Source organism: Toxotes jaculatrix, chromosome 18, assembly GCF_017976425.1.
Source record: "Toxotes jaculatrix isolate fToxJac2 chromosome 18, fToxJac2.pri, whole genome shotgun sequence".
Lineage (NCBI taxonomy): Eukaryota > Metazoa > Chordata > Actinopteri > Toxotidae > Toxotes > Toxotes jaculatrix.
The window spans coordinates 6,488,477-6,510,643 of record NC_054411.1 but is presented as its reverse complement, the minus strand read 5'-3'; the positions used below and the strand labels follow the sequence as shown (position 1 = coordinate 6,510,643).

General features: G+C 37.8%; 3 protein-coding genes across 6 annotated transcripts; 2 read left to right on the top strand and 1 right to left on the bottom strand.

Moving 5' to 3' along the window:
• The first annotated feature begins 820 nt into the window (after positions 1-820).
• kdm8 (lysine (K)-specific demethylase 8) lies at positions 821-6,196 on the top strand. Of its 2 annotated transcripts, none has more exons than XM_041062917.1 (8): positions 821-1,006; positions 2,313-2,782; positions 3,366-3,538; positions 4,336-4,468; positions 4,589-4,639; positions 5,571-5,720; positions 5,823-5,915; positions 6,000-6,196. In XM_041062917.1, exons 2-8 carry the CDS (start codon positions 2,336-2,338, stop codon positions 6,162-6,164), a joined length of 1,212 nt encoding a protein of 403 aa, XP_040918851.1. In that variant the 5' UTR covers positions 821-1,006; positions 2,313-2,335; the 3' UTR covers positions 6,165-6,196. The 2 variants fall into 2 exon arrangements, with proteins under 2 accessions (XP_040918851.1, XP_040918850.1); XM_041062916.1 differs by having other exon boundaries at positions 2,313-2,788.
• A 1,878-nt stretch (positions 6,197-8,074) lies between these two features.
• On the bottom strand, positions 8,075-17,622 carry LOC121199096 (UNC93-like protein MFSD11). The gene is made up of 13 exons (XM_041063570.1): positions 17,150-17,622; positions 16,364-16,419; positions 16,160-16,267; positions 15,987-16,066; positions 14,627-14,723; positions 13,116-13,174; positions 12,797-12,941; positions 11,701-11,750; positions 10,472-10,537; positions 10,269-10,394; positions 10,005-10,179; positions 9,772-9,907; positions 8,075-8,868 (listed from the first exon to the last, which is right to left on the bottom strand). The coding sequence occupies exons 1-13, from the start codon at positions 17,237-17,239 to the stop codon at positions 8,716-8,718; spliced, it is 1,341 nt and encodes a 446-aa protein (XP_040919504.1). The 5' UTR covers positions 17,240-17,622; the 3' UTR covers positions 8,075-8,715.
• A 622-nt stretch (positions 17,623-18,244) lies between these two features.
• Positions 18,245-22,167, top strand: ubfd1 (ubiquitin family domain containing 1). 3 transcript variants are annotated; one of them, XM_041061699.1, is made up of 8 exons: positions 18,245-18,494; positions 18,670-18,701; positions 19,970-20,242; positions 20,347-20,555; positions 20,646-20,711; positions 20,843-20,948; positions 21,045-21,127; positions 21,608-22,167. In XM_041061699.1, exons 2-8 carry the CDS (start codon positions 18,686-18,688, stop codon positions 21,716-21,718), a joined length of 864 nt encoding a protein of 287 aa, XP_040917633.1. In that variant the 5' UTR covers positions 18,245-18,494; positions 18,670-18,685; the 3' UTR covers positions 21,719-22,167. The 3 variants fall into 3 exon arrangements, with proteins under 3 accessions (XP_040917633.1, XP_040917635.1, XP_040917634.1); XM_041061701.1 differs by lacking the exon at positions 18,670-18,701 and having other exon boundaries at positions 18,434-18,494; XM_041061700.1 differs by lacking the exon at positions 18,245-18,494 and having other exon boundaries at positions 18,684-18,705.

Genomic DNA, 22,167 nt, shown 5'->3' with positions numbered 1-22,167 from the left:
CAAAACGACAAACCCAATTATTGTTTTAGCTTCGCATGAGCAGATACATATCAATCAGTCTTCCAGGAATATCTGTATTTACATAAAACTTTCTGAGCAGCAAGAGCAATGGAAAGAGGGGGAAAACAAATGTTTGTGTAACAATTGTGCCATCATTTATTATGATGGAAGATTGTTGTCTCAATGCCACATAATGACTGCACCCACCTGTTCAGACAGATTTATAGTTTATTTAATGTGTCTGTGTGTATGTAAATCAAGCTGTGCTGTCACAGGAGCACTGTTTTATTTTAACTGACTGAGCTTTACTACAGCTGGTTGATAATCTAAAAGGAAAGTACTCTGATGAGAGAGAGAGAAACAGATTTTCATGCAGCTTCAAGGCTGGAGAGGTTGAGGACAGATGTGACTGTGTAGGAGCAGAGTGTGGGAGGGTGTGTGAAAAAAAAAATAGGTGCGTGTGCGTGTGTGTGTGTTTTGGCTTGGGGGTCTCCTATACAGCCCAGTCGCTTAATAGGCTGTCATACAATTCAGTGCCAAGCTGGCATTGTTTCACAGGTTTGAGCAAGAGCAGATGACTACCCTCTACTGGACCAGAGAGTGAATGCAAATCAAAGTTTCCTCTTCATAAATATATTACACATAAAGGGCTGACATTCTTGAAATGCTTGAGCTGTAATACAGGTGCTCTGCAGTATTTTAAAAAACACTTTTAGAGAAGTTTTGTTTTGTTTTAGAATCCTTGAACGCAACATGGAACTAATGTTTTCCGGCGTCCTAGTTCCCCCTCGGTGTGTTTTTGTTGTCCCACCGGCAGCAGAGTCGTGGTTGGGGCAGTGGCAGGACTTTCGATAGTGGTTACAGATTTTTTTTCCACACAATATTTTTACAATAACGATGTAGATGTCATAATAACAGGTGACTATAGCATCTAACGAATTTATCTCAGCTTTATCTCGCAGTGTTTTAAAAACGTGTCGGTTTCCTGCACTCGCTAACACCGTGGGTAAGTATTAGCTTACAAATCAACCCCAGTGTTACACTTGTTACTTTATCTACCAGTTTTTGTAAAATTCATGTAAATGTGTTTTGTTTTTTGTCATATTTAAAATGATTACAGACATGTTAGAGCTGTGCTTGTCATCTCTATATTCTGGAGACAAAAAAGTGAAGAGAAATTGCCTGTTTTATTATTATGTGCAAAATTTGACACCCATTTTCAGATTTGATTTTCATTCTATCTAAATCTGTTTTACAAGTCACAGATTTGTGTATCGTATTTTATTCAGATTTCAAATTTAACTTGAATTTTGCGTTTGAAATATCTAATGTTATTGTTATGATCCAGCCTTGCAGCAACGAAGCTGACATCAGGCTCTTCAGAGCATCTCATTATGTTTTTATTTTTGTTCTTTTTTAATTTTTCTTTTTTGTGAGATTGTGTTTGAAACATGATCATACAGTGGTTTGTATGTTTATGGACTGAGTCCAGGTTTTCAGAAGAATATCATTAGCTTCCTCCCACTGCTTTATTTAAAAAAGAGGCGATGCACTTGCAGTGACGCTTCACTCCACCTTCTTTAATGACTTCCTTATTAACATTTGATAGTGAAACTTTATTTCCTCACACATCCTAAACAGTTCTGTTTGTTTTCTAATTTTTGAAAAATGTGCATAAAGTAATGAGTGCACTTCAGGGTTGTCGCTACCCCGACACTGTTGATCACCTCAGGCATGTGGAATGCATAAATGCAGCCATTCAGTTTCACTCTGTTTGGTCTGTCAAAGTTCACAAGGCTCTGTTTATGTACTCAAAAAAAAAAATCAGGTGCTTCAAGTTAGCCGCCTCGTACTTTGGCAACACGTCCAGCCAGACAGAGCATCCAAACATGGATGGAGTCACATGGAGGCCGAGTTGGCAATGATAGAGTGTCGTCATTATGCATGTGTCACACTCGCAGTTCTGGCTCAGGGTGCTCTCACCTGCGTTCTCTAGTTGCCAATTTGGAAATTAGATGTATACATCTGTTTCACTGCAAAAAATAGACTGTCAGTGATGGAAAAAGCAAGCGTCCTGTGTGTGTGTGTGATTATGTTGGGCACTTTTAGCAAATTGTGACATTGGTGGAACCATGACCAGCTGAGCACATAGCAAGTGATTAAATTAAAACCTTTGCCTGTATAAAAAAAAATACAGTGAATTTTAGAGTCAGTGCACATGGAAATTTTGTTTAAAAGGAGAAATGCTCCATCATCAGGGTTTCAGTCTGAACAATTGCTGTCCTGACTCATCATCACTGTCTGTCCCACAGCGTAAAGAAAGATCTTCTCATCAATGGCAACACTGTGGTCTAAAATCTCTGCTGTTCTGCCTCTTAACGAGGAACAGTTTCCACTGCAGTTCAGCGACAGAGTGGAGTCAAGCGTGGTGGATATGCTGAAGCGCTCCAGGCAGCAGCTGTACAGCGACGTTACGAGCACCATCCGTATGCTTAATGCTCAGATCATTTTGGATTTTTCATGGGAGAAGCTCAACACAGGATCGTGGCGCCATGTGGACAAAGATTGGAGACGTGTTTATTCTTATGGCTGCCTGTTCAAAGTGGCCGCTCTGTGTCGGGAAGGTCCATCCGAAGACGAGATCCTGCAGGCCATCAGGACTTGTGACATGGGTTTACTCATGGGTGCAGCCATCATGGATAATATACTTCAGGTTATTGTTGGGATTCTGCAAGGTGAAGTCAGGAAATCTTCAAAAGAAGATGAAACTGAACATGCTGAGGTAAAGGTTAGTGGTCTTTTTTATTTAAAACACATTATTGTGAGTCAGTGAGTCAAAGTTTATCAGAAGTTAATAAGTCAATAGTAGATAGTATAGTATCTAGTTTTTCCATTATATTCTCAATGATTCAAAGTTTGCAACAGAGACATTTCAAAATAAGCCTTTCAGAAGTTTTAGAGTACTATTTTCCTTGTTGCTGTTGTTTATATGTCATGTGTCGCCGAAGATAAAGCGCAACAAACACTCAAATGTCAGAACACTTTGTTGAGATGCCATCTAAACTGAGATGGAGTTTTGAGCAGGGTTAGCAAGATTTTTCAGGATTGCCTTTCTCTTAAAAAAAAAAAAAAAAAATTAAAAAGACCTTCAGCTAATGAGTGTTTTCATTATCTTTTGATCTGCCAGTTGTTTTCTTGATCACTTAATTGGTTGGTCAGTTATAGTAAATGTCAGAAAGTAGTATGTTGAATTTACATAAGGCAAAGAAAATAAGCAACCCTTACACTGGCATTTTTGCTTGATCTTCATTTTAAAATTGAAGGAAATAACTGACAAACCCTTGTTGTTTTGACATCATTAACAGAGAATAAAGATTGAGCGCCCACATGTTCCTCTGATCAAAGAAGAGTTGGCGGTTCCCAGGATAAAATGCCCATCGCTGGAGAGCTTTAACACAAACTACCTGCTGACCCTCAAACCAGTGATTTTAGAAGGGATCATTGACCATTGGCCCGCCCTCAACGAACACGCCTGGAGGTTTGATTCTTTTCAGCTTGTTTTCTTGTTTAATTTCAGATTGCTGTTTGCATGACGTGACCCCATCAAAATAACCCCAGGCGTCAATATTGGATGGTATATTCTTTTTCCAGATTGCATCATCACGTCTGTTTGCCACATGGTTTTAGATTAAATTTTGATTTGGAAAGCCACTTTTAAAATTTTTAGATTCTGCCTATAAGCTTCAGTTGTGCACTGTTAGCGTCAGCAGCAGTCCTCCACCCTGCTTCAGTCATGTACTCAGACTGATTTACACTTGCGATAGCAGATAAGTGCACTAATCCAGCTGAGAGGAAAAACCTGCTGGAGTCTGGTGGTGAAGAACCACCAGCATTTAACATACAATTTACATCACGTTGATACAAAGCACTGAGATGTATAGTGTAAGTTTCACTCTTGATCATTGTCTTAAAATGTGGGAAAGCGAGAACAACATTGAGAGCATAAATTTAGCTCAGGTTTTCTTTACTTGTCACTACATCCCTGATTCCTGACTCTAATGTCTGATGTAACTGCTCCCCATTACAAGAATATTCTTCACTGTCCTCCCTCTCGCTGCCAACTTCTTACAGCTGACTATTCACTCTAACATCTGACATACGGCTTCTGGCATCCGCTTCGCAACTCTGATGGTGGAGGAGGACGTCCAGGGTGCACACGACATATTTTCGAGTAGTGCTGGCATCAAGAATGACAATTTTAATTTTTTGTAGTAGTAAATTGTGCTGTAGTATTACTGCAATGTTTAATTCATGAATTTTCTTCCTCCTGCAAAGCATAGAATACTTGAGGTCCGTGGCCGGTTGTCGGACTGTTCCTGTTGAGGTGGGATCCAGGTACACAGATGAGGAATGGTCACAAACACTGCTTACAGTCAATGAATTCATCGATCGATATATTCTAAATAAAGTGAGTGCATGCTCATCAGTTCTTTCCGTTGCATTGGTAAAGCACAGAGAAAGGTAAAACACTGCCATGTGATTTCTAAGTATTTTCATTTATTTTTCTCTGTGGATCAAAATCACCCAGGATGGAGTGAAGGGTTTGGGGTATCTGGCTCAGCACCAGCTTTTTGATCAGGTATGGTTCAATATTTACCTTTTAAATTAGCAAGATGATTATGAAAATAATAGTCTATTAGTTATGTCAGTTTATCAATTGATTATTCAGCTGATATTTTCAGCACTATGAATACTAGAATAGAATTCTCCTTTTCTTTCCAGCTGTCATCCTCACGCCACGTTGCTTTGAACAGTATTGACTTCTTAGTGCTAATTTTACCGTAGAGGTCAATACGTTGTCTGGATTGAACTTTACGAAAAGGGCACCTTGTCAAGTTAAAAGTTGTTTGATAGATCAGAATGAGGCCAAATGAGGAGCCATCACATGCCCAGATATTTCCCCATCTTTCAGGAATCAGCTGTAATAAGCTAAGTTTGTATGTATCAAGGAACGACCTTTAGAGCATTTTATTTCCTGAAAAAGACAAATTCTTCTAGATTTTCCTCTAGATAATTTTATTATAATGATGATGTTTTCTAAAGAATAATTTCATCTTCCTCTTTTTGTGTAAAAAAAATATGATAATATTATATAATGAGAAGAATAACTTGTAGACTTGTGGCAATGCCGTTAGTTTTGCAGGTATTTGGCCATAAAGCAAAGTATATGACAAATTCAAATCCTGTTGGGGTTATGAACGTGAGCACCAAATTTCATTTCAATCCATCCAATAGCTGTTGAGATCTTTCTCTGTCAACAAAGTGGTGGACAGACTCAGAGACCAGCAGTGCCATCCTTAGAGCCACGCTGCTAGCATAGCTAAAATATTTAAAATACCATGAGGAAATGCAGAGAGGAGAAAAAAACTTTATTTAAATTGTATTTAATGTTATTTAATATTTCTTGCTGGGAAATGTCTGCAAATGTTCGGGTAAGAAACAGCAGGGAAATTATTTAGTGAGTGAGTGCCCCTGATGTCCTTTAACTTTTTTGTTTAATGTTGTTTTAGATACCAGAGCTGAAGGAAGACATCCGCCTCCCTGACTATTGCTGTCTTGGTGAGGAAGACGAAGATGATATTACTGTAAACGCATGGTTTGGGCCTGGAGGTACAGTGTCTCCTCTTCACCAGGACCCTCAGCAGAACTTCTTGGCTCAGGTGACAATGACAGCGCTGCTTTACGATTCCAGTTGATGTCAAAGATCTGTCAGGTGATCGCAGTTTGTTTACTACATGAGATTTCCCCTGTATGTGCATCAGGTTGTTGGAAGCAAATACATTCGCCTATATTCCCCAGAGGACACAGAAAAGCTGTACCCTCATCAATCACAGCTGCTTCACAATACCAGTCAGGTGAGATTGACAGTCCATAGAGATAGTACATGTTGAGCCTGCAAATATATGCAGTATTTCCAATTTCTGACTCCTTCCATGCAGGTGGAAGTGGAGAATCCAGACACAGAGCGCTTCCCAGAGTTTGCCAAGGCTACATATCTTGAATGTGTGTTACAGCCTGGAGACGTGCTGTTCATCCCCGTCCAACACTGGCATTATGTCCGATCTTTGGAGCTCAGCTTTTCTGTGAGCTTCTGGTGGTCATGATTGCAGATCCTAAATAAAAACAGTTATTTTTGTAGCAGATTTTGAGTTCAACTTGTTTTCTGCAGCTGTGAATGGAAATCAGTCTGAGGTTCTTAACTAATGCGAAGCTAATTCTCATAAATGTTAGGACAACCACTGATCACACAAACCTTTGATCCATGAACAATGAACACACACTGCTGAATGATTAGTTTAATTGTGCTGCTGATGACTGCAACAACATCTATTGTGTGGAAAGCTACCAGCAGGGGAAAAAAAACAAAAACAAATGAGGAGTTAAAACTGTTTGTGCTCATTTCATCCTGCTTATAATTTACAGAGGGTTGTCATCCAATTTGATAGGATATGTTTCTCTTATTTAATTGTGTTTATTGGCTTATTTAATTGTATTCTCAACCTTATTCCTGCAAATATCCTCAGATGTGTGATTTCCATAATTCATGGAAATGAGGCAAGTCCTCAAATTTAATAACCGAGTGAGCTACAGGTACAGAAATGTGAACACTGGCTTGGTTTAACTGGCAGTCTGAGGCAATCAAGCAGGTCACAAATGAAAATTAATCAATTAAATGAATTAATCCCCTGGGCACAGACAGACTTTGAAATTAAAATGGTCTCGTTGGTTAAGTACTCTGACAGTACAACTTTTGTCAAGCGCAAAAACACAACACCTGACTACTAAGACAGCAGCACTTCATTTCCAATTTCAGACCTCTGACAAGCCCCAGTCGTGTATCCCGTAGGTCCATTTCAATCAAGCCTGCTAATTACATCCATGAGGTATGTGGGGATGTGACAAAATTAAATACACCTGCACTGATGTAGACATTTGATGTGCTTTTCAGCCAAATTCACAGTCAGCTTAAGTACTGTTCTGGGAAATCAAGGCGTTATAAAGAGAATATTTCCAGTGGAGGAGCTGCAGAACTTTGTGGGAATATGTTAATAAAACAACACCAAAAAGGGTGTTAAATGTGCTGATTTAGTGATGACTGAGAATTTGTATGAGTTTGAAAAACAAAATTACAGCTTAAAACATAAGAAAGTGCTTTAAATAAGCAATTTAATGCAAATGTAAGGCATACTGTATAATGCTGCCCTCCAAGGCCAGAATCCAATTTTTTTATATCAAACTTTACCACATAGAAATGATTATGTCATAGAAATGTGTAATTTTTGTGAAAAAAAAAAAAAAACCTGCACTCCAGTTAGTTAGCTAGCTATTGAGAAAGCTACAGCTGATTTTGGAAGCATTTTTTGTACATAAGCAATGTAGTCTAAATAATGCAATCTAAACTTAAACTAAATCAGGAAACTACATGGAGTAACAAACAGCTGATGCATTATACATGCCAGTGTCCAGGTAATAGACTTATCCAAACCTAGTTACTTTCCTTACAAGGTTATCTCTAAACCAATAATATGAACCCCATCAGAATTTAATTCTGTGAGTAAATGCTGTATACTTCACTTAGTCCATCAGTGCATTGTTGTTGTCAAGTAAGTGGCACAATTGACTTAAGATCACACAAAACTGCTTACTCTCATTATAATGGAATCAATAGTCAATTACCAGTGAAGTAATGTGGGACCTCTGGGCCTGTAACCCTTTCTCTTCCACCTAGACCCTCTCCTCCTGCTCCTCTTTTGATTAAGGGCCTCATGGATATTGGCAGGTCAGGATTAAATCCAATAGATTTATCTTGTCTTGTGATACGAGAAAACAAGTGCTGGAGGTCCACTGGCTAAATTATGGTGAGTAAAACCCAGAACACGGACTGACATTTTCCAAGTATTTCCTAGTTTTTAGAGGTCTTGACTGGCCTTGTTTTACTTGAATACCACATGAACCTGAACTACATGTTTGTTAATACCTTTGCCCTCTAGGTTTAATTAAATTACTGAAAATGCAAAATGCATAGAACTTTATTCATCAAAGATTCAAAAAACTGGGGAAAAACACTGACATTAACATGCAAGATTTACAAAAAAAGTTAAAAACAATGATTGTCAGGCATTAACTAGTTGGACTACAATAACAGGAACAATAATGAATTATTTTCATCTATTTTTATCAAACAGTCAATCATTCTGATAAACTATAAACAGCTTTAAATGTTAAAACGTAACACTTTTAGAAGCATAAAATATTTTCAGCAGTGACACCATCTTTAATAACAAACCTGAGCTGGAAGCACTGCAGATAAAGTAAGGGATAAGTGAGTGGTTATTTTTACAGTCCTACAGTAAGATCAAGTGAAGTAGAAAAATAGTTTAAATGATCATGGTCATACTGTGTAGTTCCAGGAAACGGAAACAGAAAATGTGCAAAGTACAATCCAGGCTGAGTGATAATCATGCAATAGTATTCAAAGGTTTTCTTAAGGCACCTTGGTTTCTAAAACTATTTTAAGTGTAAATGTTATCCAAATGTGTGTGACCTTCAGTGCATTATTATAAAAAGAGATTTTAAAATAACCCCTCATAAAATAAAAGATGCAGAATTGTTGCCCCACAAAACAAAGAATGCTTGAATCAAAATTTCTTCTATCTAATATTCTTGCAGATCTGCAGAGATGTTCTGCATCCTCTCCACCACGAAGAAGCAGAGTGTTCCAGTGAAGCCCAGGATGACCATGAGCAGGAGCTGCCACATCAACAGGACGTAACCGCTGTAGAAGAACGCCACTGCTGCAAAAACAGACTAACGACGGATAACAGATTGTAGTTAGTGGTTTAACACGCAGTTACTCTCACAAGACTGGACAACCAAGATTCCCTGCAACAGCTACGGTAGGAAGTAACACAAGTTGGCACTTCTTTGTTAAACCAACAGATCCCAATGGTACATTTACTGTCAGCTGACCATTCACAAAACCCCTCTCCTGAATAGCAATTATCCAATCACAGTTTAGCAACAGTAACTACGCATGGCAGGTGTGTCGAACTTTGTTCATGGGGCTTTAGCATGAGGGATACTCAGTATATTGAGAGTAAGGAAGTGTCTTTTTAATAGCCTTTACAAAACTAAAAACACGACTGAACACGGCGTAAGGAGCAGATTAAAGTCTGTTCTAACACAAGCTTCAATTGTTAGCATGTCAGGCTAGCTTACTACTACTATGACTAAATAATGTAGTTAGCCAGCTGCTGTTATACTGTTTAATACTGTACACTTGCATTAACGAGCTGGTCACGATCACTGCAGGTGAGCACTGCAGTGACCACTGCAGGTAATGTTGTTATTAAGAAAGGTCACATGAGATTGCACACATTTTATAATGTTTATTAGACCCATGTAGTAATATGCTTATTATTTAACATCTATTTGTTTTTACTGCATACACTTCATCTAAATAACTATTGTTCATGTTTTAATGTCTATAAAACATAAAGAAAATAACACAATTTCTAGGGTGTATTTCTGGTTAGATACCAATTTTGCAGAAAAGAAAAAGGGAGAGATTAGGAGGCATATGTGGGTCTTGTTCTTTTCTTTTTTAATAGGGCTTCAGGTGAATTTATTTCACACTTGACAAGACAACATTTTAACCCAGCTTTGCTTGGCTCGACTAACAATGTCTGAGAATTGGCAACTGAGGATTACCTGGATGAATTTGAAGATGGCAAATGCAGGCGTGCTGTGTTCAGCATAAACACGGCCTAATATGCTGTAGAGCTGTGTGTTGAAACAACTGTCCCCAAGGCCAAGCAAGAAGCTGCACAGCAGGGCAATGGATACACTGAGAGAGAAAATATAGCTCTTATTAAAACAAAACAGAACCATGCGCTCCGGATGTTCATACATTTTATTGTTAAATTATCAGATAAACTAACTACCTTGGAGTAAGATATGGTTTCTTCTCAGTGGTTGTTTTAAAGACAACAGGAGCATCATCTGGGATGTTGAGGAAGGTCAAATAGAAAGCAACAAAGTGGACAACCATTCCCAGGAACACCACAGAGGTCCGTCTGAAGCGGTTGTTCTTACACAACAATCCAAACAAGCCTCCACCTAATGAGAAAGAAAATCTACATGAACCCTGTGACGTTCAGTGACTGTAAATCAACTGAACTCGTTTTGACCGAGAAATGTGAACTTACCCACTATTTCTCCGACGCCTACCATGATCCCAGAGATCCCAATCAAGCCTTTAGCTGCTTCCCCAAACTGTGTAGTTGCTCCAATGCATGTCCCATACACGCCACTGTAGAAACATAGCTCGAGGCCTGGAGAACAAGGAGGGCACGCTGTAGCTGCAAGCCTTCACTGCAGGCTAAAATACTTTTTACTCTGTTGAACTTACCACTGTATGCCATGCAGGGACTCAGGAGCAGTATAGTTTTAGTCTTCAGAAGTTGCAGGATATTTTCTGAACAGGAGGAGACACAAAACACTGATTTTTAGCACTAATAGTCTTCCTTTACTGCTGTGTTGAGCTCAGATAAAAATGCAGATGTTAAGGCCCCATTTTCTTCTGACAAAGTTAAGAGCAGGTACAATATGAGACCAAAAAAAAAAAAAAGTTTAAATGCAGGTTGAAAAACACCCAAGAGAGACTTTCACTCAGAAATCCCACAAGGTTTGTTTATATATGCCGGGATGCCCTTTCTCGACATAAATCAGCATGCATCTTTGCCGTACTGACAGCAGGTGCAAGTGAAGCAGAATTTCCAGTTGACAAACAGAGATATAATCTGAAATAAATAAACTCTTGCACAGGCACTTTCTGTGTACTCTGTTGTAATGCTAGAAGATTTTTATCCACATGAAAGCAATTTTCACTTGAAGAAAAACTGCCAGTGACCGCCCGCTAGTTTCAGGCGAACAGCAGTAGAATGTGGAGAACTGGAGGTTACCTGCAGTATGCCAAACAGCCAAGAGAGAAAAGCAAAATAACACACCCCTGTAAGGTCTTTAGGGCCTTTTTCAGTAGTTTTTATATCAGCTGTGAAAGACCTGTATCTTAAATGACAAGCACAATGTCACTTCTACTGCATGTGCATTTTCTCAATGGATGGTGAGGGTGGTCAGTCCGCTGGTGCACCACTTTGAATGCCTCAAAAACTACTGGATGGATGGCCATGAAATTTTGTACAGACATTAGTTGACACACTAGACAAAGATGGCGAACAGGGTGAACATTACACCTGCTAAACGTGATGCATGATGCAGATGTCAGTCAGACTGTGACTTTGGAATGCCACTAGTTAAATTTCACAACTGGAAATAAAAAAAAGTTTTTTTGTGTGTATTTTCTAGTGTTTTACACTTTTTCTGGTTTGTTTTCTTTTGTTTTCCAGATCTTTCTGGAGCTTCCAGCTGAGAGCACATCTTCAATTTCCTTTGTGAACTGCACCGTGGAAGAATAGTGTGCATCGACAGCACGCTCAAAAATCAATCATATTTAGTAAGCACACATATGTATATGGATACATAATGAATACTGTACATGAGCAAATCCCAGGTGTTATTTTCACAAAGCAGGAAATACACACTTAAATGTGTTGTTCCAAAAACATTGATAAAACTTACTGAATTCTGACTTGGTATCTTGCATGGCAGCGCTTGCTCTGTGCTTATACCTAAACAACAGAAAATAAATCAATGTTAACTTCTAAACAACAATATTATTTCCTTTGAGTGAAGAACAGGTAATCTAATCAGACAAAACTTTGGCTGCAAAGATATCACAAGACTCAAAATCCCCACAGAATACAAAACAACACTTTCATAGAAAATGATTTCTGCCTATAGAATCCCCCATAGAATGGAAGCAAGGATCAAATACTTGCATCTATCAGATAACCAAAACAGTTTCTAAACACAATCTGCTACCATAGAACAGACAGAAACAGGCTGAGAGAGTAAGTTAAAATTAGGATGCTAACTAGATTTGTATTTCAGTCTCATCATGTTTTTCCCAGAGCTTATTTCCTGTCCCATACATGAGTTTGTATCTTTTTTTTTTTTTTGGTCACATACTTATTCCATGACTTTCAGTGGTCATTAATGCCAAATATATTTTTCTTCTTTTTTTTTTTATTTCATGACTTGGTGTCAAACTTTGTCAAGATTCTAGTCATAGAAATTTAAATATGTCTAAAATAATGTGGAGGGCTGTGCCTGAAGTAGTTGGAGTGTTTAACTGCTGTCACACGAACAGAGACCGTCTCTGTTCCAGCTGTCCCAAATCCGTCTGATTGCACCCTACTTGTATGAAGTGCTATGATTAGGCTTGACTCTGTCAAAATTGCAATGATCTGGAGAAAAATGGTCGTTGTCATTTTTGTGAAGGACAAGAGTGGTTTCAAACTCCTGCAGAACTGTGGCAGTAAGTCATCTTGAAGCCTTTGTAAGATCTAAGGTAGATTATTTGAAAAATAATTATTGCTTTATGTGGTATGGTTATAGCTTAACATGGCCAACAAGATGGAAAGTAATTTAACTTTTTTTGTCATGTTCTCTTTAATATATTTTTACATGTTACATAAATCACGGTCTACTTTTTTTTCATCAGTTTAGGTTCATACCCGCTGTGTCCTTTCAGTAGTGGTTCAGACATTTTTATGTATTCTGAGCAATTTTGAGAGACTACAGTGAAAAAGGTGCAATTATCTAAAGGATTTACATCATGCGAGTTGAGAGCAGTGACCGCCCTTCCTCTTCAGAGAGCATATCCTCTTCATGATGGCTCTTTCTCAACACGAGGAAGCTGAGTGTACCGAGCATAGAGGTGACCAACAGGGACAGAAAGATGTTTTTCCTGCTGCTGTCTGAGAGCGGAAGATTAAAATAAACTACTTTAATTAAAAAACACAAGATATATAAACATCAGGTTAGAGCACTTTCAGAAGAGCCAATCGCTTATATAATCCTCTTGATATTTTGATTTCATAACACATTTTCCTCTTACAGTCATGATAGTACTAACTTAAAGTAAACCCTACCTGATATCTCTGTTCTTCCATTCCAGTCAAAGTAAATGTAAAGATTGCCAAACAACATGCTGTAAATGAGATAACACTGGCAAATCAAATGTGTCAACATAACATTAATACAAATTAAAAAGGAATTTCACATCACTTTTCACAGTTGCTGTGTGAAAAGCTTGTAACTTTGGAATTTTTCAGGTATGTCAAAGAAATGGGTTGATTCACTATTTAGTATTATGAAGTGGTAAAAACTCTTATCAACCCCGCTGTAAAACAAAGCCCAAAATAATATAGTCACCACTTGTACCAATCAGGGAAAAGATAATTCATCCCTCAAAACTTTGTCATAATCAGAGAAGCAATGTCTAACATTTAATTACAACACCCTCAGTGCAATTTGTTGTGGACAGCAAGTTCTATGTGTTTCAAATCTCTTGGGGGCCTTTCAGAAAAATCATGTTTGATTGACAGAAAAAGAAAACAAGAAGGACTGTGTGCTCTTCTTTTTTTCTTTTGGTTGGATCAAACATTGATTTTACAAACATAATAGTCTGCATTCCTGCCTCTGAGGATGCGTCTTTCATTTCCTGAAGCTGTTATATTTGCCTTTTGTGATTAACACATGCAGTCCTGTAAAATGCTGTGATCTATTCCTGTCTTTAATTACATATCACCTAAACTAAAAAAATGTAGAAATGCAACTATTCTGTCCCAAAGCCTCAGAGAGAGATAACAGGGGTTATTCATAACAGACAGCACTGACTGCATTCTGCATCCATGTGTCTGCAGGCTGTGAAGAACTGATTCATAAGTTTACTGTGGCAGGGATCACCAGTGCGGAGTCAGATTAGCATTGCCCTATTGTGAGCTTTGGCGCAGATGACAGCCAATGTAATTATTATCCTAATTCAATTTGCATATTTTAGCAAATACAAATTAGTTGTCCAAGCCAGTGTGCAAGAGCAGTGGGCCAAATGAAAGAGATGAAAAGGCCAAAGCTCTCACCTGCAGAACTCTCTGGTCTAAGAGGCTTGGGTGTTTTTTTTTTTTTGGGGGGGGGGTGGGTTTGTTTTGTTTTTTGCAGTAAAACTTGTGGCTCACAGGCAGATGTGACAAGCTGTCAAATGATTTATCAAATATATTTTAAAATAAAGCATACAGTAATATCTTATCAGGCTAAAAATACAAACAGGACAACGTTTTGGCTGCTGCAGTATAGTTTTGATCAATTGGAATAGCTGCATCAAACATAAAAAAACAGGAAAAACATGGGGATAAATAGTTTTATGCACTGAATGTAAAAATGGGAAGGAATGATATAATGAGATTTTTATTAGTTAAAAAAAAAAACTATTTCACTTAAGGTTGCAGTTCAATCAGTTCATTGACTCACATTAGTAAAATCCAAGTAAAATGCAGTGTGGTTTGAGTGAAGCTTTTCAATTAAGTAATGTATGGAATTAATAGTACCGGAGCTGCATCTATTGTTAGACAAGAGTCTAACATTAGTGTCAGTCGCTGCGTACCTGCACTGTAAGAGAGCCCAGAACATCCCAGTGTTCCTGTTGATAGTGGAGGCCTCTGAGTTTTCCACCAGAAATTGTCCTTGAGCTGTCCACAGCACTGCAGGAAAGTGAGGGAGACAGGGTCATTTCAGGAAAAAAAATTAACCAGTCAGTTAATTACCCACATGAAGTGAAAAATTATCTTTCTGCATTGGTAAGTAATGCATCTAACCACACAGTAGCCCAGGGACATGATATAAATTCATCGCACTGCAGCGATTTCAGGCTGCATTAAAAACAGCCCCAAATCATTTCTCTTCATTTTTTCCAGTCAACGCTCAGCTGCTTTCTCTGTATTTTCACAAGCATCTTTGAGCAAGCTCAAAGATGTTGCACACTATTTACAGAAACAGCTCCTAACCCATTTAAAGTCTAATTTGGGATATACTGTTTATATGCATCATCACATCCCAGTCATGATAATCCCTGTATGCATGATTAAACACTATTTGGATTTTAACACTGAAACTGAGCTTGCATAGGTTGCAAAAAACAACAGGAACCAAGCTGAAGTATTTATGTGCCTCAGCATTTTACTGTATATTCCTAAAATGTTGATATGCACATTTTTGTAAATTAAGTATAGTAAACAAAAAAAGTGAAAAACTGCCAATGCAGAACAAACTGCCATATAAATTAATCAGTTACTCAACGTCAAGAGAAAATGAATTAACAGCTATTGTGATTATCGACTAATTGTTTCTGTTATTTTCCAACCAAAAATGCCGAACATTTCCTAGTTTCAGCTTCTAAGATGCTTTTCTTTGTCATGTATGTTAGTCTTTGGATTCTGGACATGACCTTGGGATATGAGAAATTATAATGAGCATTCATTCATTCATTGTTTCTGGCATTTTATAGACAAAACAATCAAGAAAATAACCAACAGTTTAACTGAAAATAATCATTACCTGCCTCTTGCAATGTGGTGTAAAACTAAGCAAGATAAAATTCAAAATATCCTGATAAATTTGAGAATATGTAACTAATATTCACACAAATACAGTTTAATAATAATGATAAAATATACAAACAAATAATAAAAATGAAAGAATTGGCATTATAATCCAGGTTTAAACTCACTGCATCGTAATGTAGGGGAATGAAATGTTAAGTAGATGAAGCGCCAGAGCAAAAGAAAGTTGCAGGGCTTTGCTAAAATTTAATTTTTGAAACAGAGTTTGGGGTTGTAATACAAAGATGAGAATAACCAATAAGAACCAAGTGCTTTAACTGAAATGTGCATGCAGCATTGCTGTAACTAAAAACAATTTCATATGTGAACAGATGATCCAGGACACTCCACGGGAGAGGTACTTACTGGCTGCTCCTATGCCGATGAGTACAGAGGTCAAGTAAAAGGACCACGTTGAAGGGATGATGAACACAGCAATGTACCCACTAGACCAGAAACATGAGGAACAGTCATTACAGACATGTTTCAGCTTCCATCTTTGTCAGCATCCTGTATGTAAGTACCATGACAATGTTTACCTGTAAAGCAGGCCACTTAAAAACATAGTAATTTTTGGTCCGATTACTGTAACGACTGTGGGTGCAAGTAAATTTGAGAAGGAAAAGACGCCATAAATGATTCCTAGACTGTAAAGGAGAAAAAAAAAATAATTAATTTTGCAGTTACAGGTTTATTAAAGATGAACAACAAGATGTTCCTTGATGTGAACCTGCCTGACCTACCTGTGGTACCCACTTCCTGTGAAAGTATCATTCTCCAGGCTTTTCACCACAGTTTGCTAGATAAGATTTAGAAAAAAAAAAGAGGTGAAGCACAGGGTCAGACCAGACAAAATGGGTCGTAATTATGCCCTCAAGTCATTCATCCGGTTTGATAATTTCACTGACCATTGAAGAAAATTAGAAACACGAGATGTCCATGACACACAGACTGGCCTGTTTCCTGCTGCCCATGAGACATCTGCTGTTGGACTTTATTGTGATTTTAAATAAATAAATAAAAACTTCCAGCAATAGAAAAGCATTACTTTTCGGCATCAAGGTAAAATAAATAAATAAATAAATAAACGTAAAGCATTAAACCCATAATAAGAACTGTATCGTTTTTTATATGTAAGATTCAGATTCAGAGTAACTTTATTAATCCCCGGAAAAAAAAAAAGCAAAAGTAAGATGCATGAGTTATAGTATGTGGAAACAAGCATTCTATAACACATGCATATGTGTGCATACAATATTGTACATACATACATGTGTACAATATATATACGTGTATAAGAGCAGCATGGGATTATCTTGGCGTTTTGATTGCGTTTCGCGGAGGTGGGAGGCAGGAAATCTGTGCCATCCACTCAAAGAATCAAATCTTAACTAAAGTCTTGAAATGCTTTGCTTTTCAGGAAACAGAGCAACCAGATGTGCCTGTCGGTGTAAGAAGGTTTTGGTGAGTTAAAACTCAGTAATAAAGTTTTGGTTTGTTTAGTTAGTTTGTTTGTTTTTTAAACTTACTTCAACGTTCCCACAAGTGGTGAAGGCGGTGAAAATGAACAAAAATCCCACACCCAAAATCACAACGTTGAAAGTCCTTCTGTCTGCCATGGTGTTTTCTCAATCGTCCTGGCAATATATTTTAAATTTATTGCCGCTCGGTAATGTTGTGCTATCGATTCATATGAACTACAAATCTAGGAAAAGCTCCCATGTGGACTCTGTAAAGACTCGGATAAATCCATATTAACAAAGTCGCGCCAGTCAAGTTGACTTTACTAACTGTTTAGTTGCGGTGCAATGCGCAAATAGCAGGAAAAAAAGGAATAAGCTACTGGAGAGTATGGGACACAGAATGCAACATCTGTCATAAGGACACTTCCCTCCTATCATACCCAGTACGCATGACAACTTGTGACTTTAATTAAAAGCACTTTTTTTGCAGTCTTCCTTTTTCTTCTTCGACTTCTTCGTCATGGTTGTCGTCACCCTGTCCTGCTGCTTCTGCCTCTTCTTCTTCTTCTTCTAGTTCAATTTGCGATAATTTCCACTCATTTAGCTTTGCTGCCTTCCAGAGGTAAACAGGAGGAATATTCTCCCTTTACGGGAAAAACTATGGCAATAAAGACTTTCAAACTTTTAGTGTCATTGCACGGGGTTTAACAGTGGTGGAGTGTAACTAAGCAGCTTTACTCAACTACTGTACTTATGTTCAGATCCGAGGTATTTTTTTATTTCTTTGAGTATTTTCATCTCATGCCACCTATACTCCCCTACATGTTGTGCTTTTTAACTAATTATTTGACAGATTTGGTTACTTTCCAAATTAAGATTTGTATTGCACGTATTAAGTGCCTTTTTTTTAGGTTTGTTGCCTAAAATAAGTAGCTAAAAATGGGATCTAAATAGTTGTTCTAGTTGGAGGTGTGTCATAAAAAATCCAATAGTTGGCGACAATGCACCATTTTAAATCCAAAACGTCACACAATGTAAAGGAAGAAGAAAAACTTAACCAATAGCCATGGAGTAAAGTGCCAGCTATCGGTGTCTGCTTGCTGTCACAACAACAGAGAAGCGTGGCGAAGCGAGAGGATTCACTACCGCTCACTTCCGTGTTTGCTAAATATCCCGTCTGTTGCTGCATTACACAGTTTGTATTTTAAGCGATTCTAATGAAAAACTTTGTTTTGCGCCAGGCTTATCTAGCCGCGTTATGTTTACACAGCGTTTGAGTCCTCATAAATTCAGCAACTTATATTATTAAACAACTTTGGGTGCAGTTATTTTTCATTTGCGCATGCGCATTTCCTTTCTATCGCCTTGTTCACCGGCTAACTGAAACTAGAAATGTTTTAACGCTGTGACGGTAAGTAACGTTGTAGTTGTTGTGTCAGTTTAAAACTTGTGCTGATTTTTCTTTGTGTATTTTTGTTACTCGTAAATGTACACTTGAGCTCGGCTTTGGCTCTGGTGGACTTTTGCTTCCCGAGTATCGGATCTCATCCTGCTGTCTGTAATCTCTTTGCCACAACCTACAACAGATTGTACACAATCATCATGGCGACCCAGGATGGTAGGTATTGAGAAAACACAGCAGTATTTCCTTCATATCTTTACATTGAGCTCAAACACTGTTAATGAAATAACACGTTCTTCTAACCGGGTTGTTAATTTACGACGCTATTAATGCAATGTAATGTAAATTTACATCTATCCGAAACGTTATTCTTAAAATGTTCACCAGTCTTGTAGCTAGCTAACGTTCACGATTGCTAACATCAGTCATATTTAACTAGGTTTGTGAGAGGCTAAGAATAATGTTAAGATTTAACTAGTGTTGGGTCTGAATTGGCTAACTTTAGCTATTAAAGGGCTAACTAAATATGGCTAAGTATTGAATGGTAACGACGAAGTACCAACATACTCTATGTTACGTTAACGTTACCAGTTTTATAACCAGTAAGGCCATCGGTAGCACAAGAGCCAGTGCTTTGCGAGTACATATTTTTTGGTCAAAAATCATATGTCTTTCGGTCGAGACGTGGCTTGCTCTTATTTAGACCTTCACCCAGCATAGAAGTTAAACGTGGCCCCTAGATGAAAAAAAAGAGCAATGGAAAGACCTAGAAAGACCACGAGAATGAGAGGGTGAGCAGCAAAGCGAAACTAGATTTCATTACACACTTTGTACTGTTGACTGTAGATACAGTTCCTTAATTTAGCTGCTCGTTGTTTGGAAGTTTGTGGAAATTCATACAAAGCAAACATATTTTTATTTCGTAGAAGAAAGCCTTAAGAATTGTAAACAAAGTGCTAATCAAGACCCAACGAAACCACTAATTACAGGCTCCAAACTTTTATAGATTTGGTTGTTTTTAAGACGGTAGAAATCCTGTATAAAAAATAAATTCTACCTGGAGGTTTTTTAAAATTACAGATGGAAGATGTTTAAAGTTACATATTGTTACATAATGAAATGTTAGTAACATATTGGAATAAATTTCAAATTTACTTTCAAAAACTAAACTGACATGTAACACAGTTGGCCCATATTTAATTGTGGTTACTACACAGAAATAAAAGCAGTTACTTTTCCTAGAAGCACATAAATCAGTCTTGTATAGATTGTGTGTACTATACACAATTTTAAAGTAATTACTGCTAGACACACATGCACACTGACCATCTCTGTGGTAAGGAAGACATGCCAGATGTGTATTATTGAGCTGCATCCTTGGGAAATGTGGGATAAAGTTTTCTTAGGACTAACAGCTTTGTGCTTAGCAGCTACATAGAATTTCATTTGCTGGATCTAAATCACTTTGTTTCATGCTCTTCCAGGAAGTGAAGAAGTTGTGATGGAGACTGAGGCAAAGCCAAAAGAAGCTGAACCATTAGGTGAAGATGCTGAAAAAAGTGACGCAGAAACTACGTCTCACACAGATGCAGGAAACGCCACATCTCAGGACTCTAGTATTAGCAATGGGGACGACGCAGATGATAAGCAGGAGACAGTGGACTTGAAGATAATCTGGAACAAGAATAAATATGACCTGAAAATTCCTGTCGATAGCACTGGAGCCAAACTAAAGGAGAGGATCCATTCACTCACTGGTAAGAGCACAAAATAGTTTACTGTAGACTAAATGTTACAGTGGGCAGTAAGACTAAATCACAATAACTTGATGCTTGATGACTGTTCACCTTTGCCGTTTTAGGTCTTCCACCGGCAATGCAGAAAGTGATGTACAAAGGATTGCTTCCAGAGGACAAGACGCTACGTGAAATAAAGATTACAAATGGTGCAAAAATAATGGTGGTAGGATCTACAATAAACGATGTATTAGCTGTGAATACACCCAAAGAGGTCATTCAGCAGGAAGTTAAAGCCGAAGAAAACAAGAAAGAGCCTTTATGCAGGCAAAAGGTAAGAGTAATGACATTTCTGCACAATAGAGTAACATATTATCGAGGTTTTGTGATTTTTTTTTTTTGTAAACCTGCACTTTTATTTCAGCAACACAGGAAAGTTTTGGACAAAGGTAAACCAGATGACATAATGCCAGCTATTAAAGGAGCAAAGGTGAGAGAAGATGAAGGGAGAGCAATCTCTTTGTCTTGTATTGACTACCATAGAAGTTCGAAGCAGTTGTCACAGATATGTGTTAAATATGTAACCAACTGTTATGAGTAACTGCTTTGTCCCACTAACAGGAACGATTACCAACAGTGCCTTTATCTGGAATGTATAACAAGTCCGGAGGAAAAGTTAGACTCACATTCAAACTGGAGCAGGATCAGTTGTGGATCGGAACGAAAGGTGAGATCATGACTCGTCTAAATTTTGCTAAATTCCCTGTAACACAAAGACTCTGCTGATTAAGTTTTCTTAATTTTTGTGTATTATCCTCCACAGAGAGAACGGAGAAAGTCCCAATGGGCTCCATTAAAAACGTAGTATCTGAACCCATTGAAGGCCACGAGGACTATCACATGATGGTAACTGTTCTTTCTGCTACCTACAAATTTATCTGTTTTATCAAAAATCAAAATGCCAAATGCTCAGAGGCCAAAATAGTTGTGTGAATGGGTTATGCCAGTGACCCAAGTTAAGAAGCAAAATATTATAATTTTGAAATTCATTACAATACACTAAATTCATTTAGTTTATCTATAAAATGTATTCTGTAATTGAACAGTTCAGATTGAGCTGTTCACTGAAGTCCCTGCAGTAACTGCAGTTAATCAGGTAGTGTCAAGCATAACTGTGTTTATGTAGAGATTAAAAAGTTTAGTAGTGCAGAGATATTAAATTCTGATGCAGAATTGTGTAGTGATACACAATGATACATATCTGTGTTCTTAATTAAAAAAACAAAGTGTCAGCTACTTGCTCAGAGCATGTTTCTGAATAACTGAGGAGTTGAAAATGTAAAACTAAGTGTTTATATTTATAGACTATTTTTCCCACTTTTGTAGGCTTTTCAGTTGGGTCCAACAGAAGCTTCTCAATATTGGGTCTACTGGGTGCCTGCACAGTTTGTTGATGCAATCAAAGACACAGTCCTTGGGAAATGGCAGTATTTCTAATGTGCCTCTTTTTCTGACAATGATGAACTGGGATTGAGAGGAGGAGCCAATGACAAATGAAACTGGAGTCAATAGTGAAGCTTAAGGAACTTCTTGGAATTTATTCGAAGGAAATGGGACGGATGCCTGTGGACTAATCATATTCTTTTTAGGTTAAAAGTGCACTAAGTGGCAGCATAACATTTCTCAGCCCTGTTGATCATTCAAGGTTTGCAGCAAATCCAAGGGAAAACAATGAAACAATTGTACAGAAATTGCTAACACTTTTCTTCAGTTATTCTTAAAGAAATAAAACTTATTTAATGAAATGAAGTCGACAGGACATTGTTTTTTGTTCTGTCTGTATTGTGAATGAATACAGACTTTGTTTGTCAGGGACTTTGAGTGAACAGCAGTTTTCTGGTCTTGCCACAAATTATGGATTGGATTAAAGTCTGGACTTGACCACC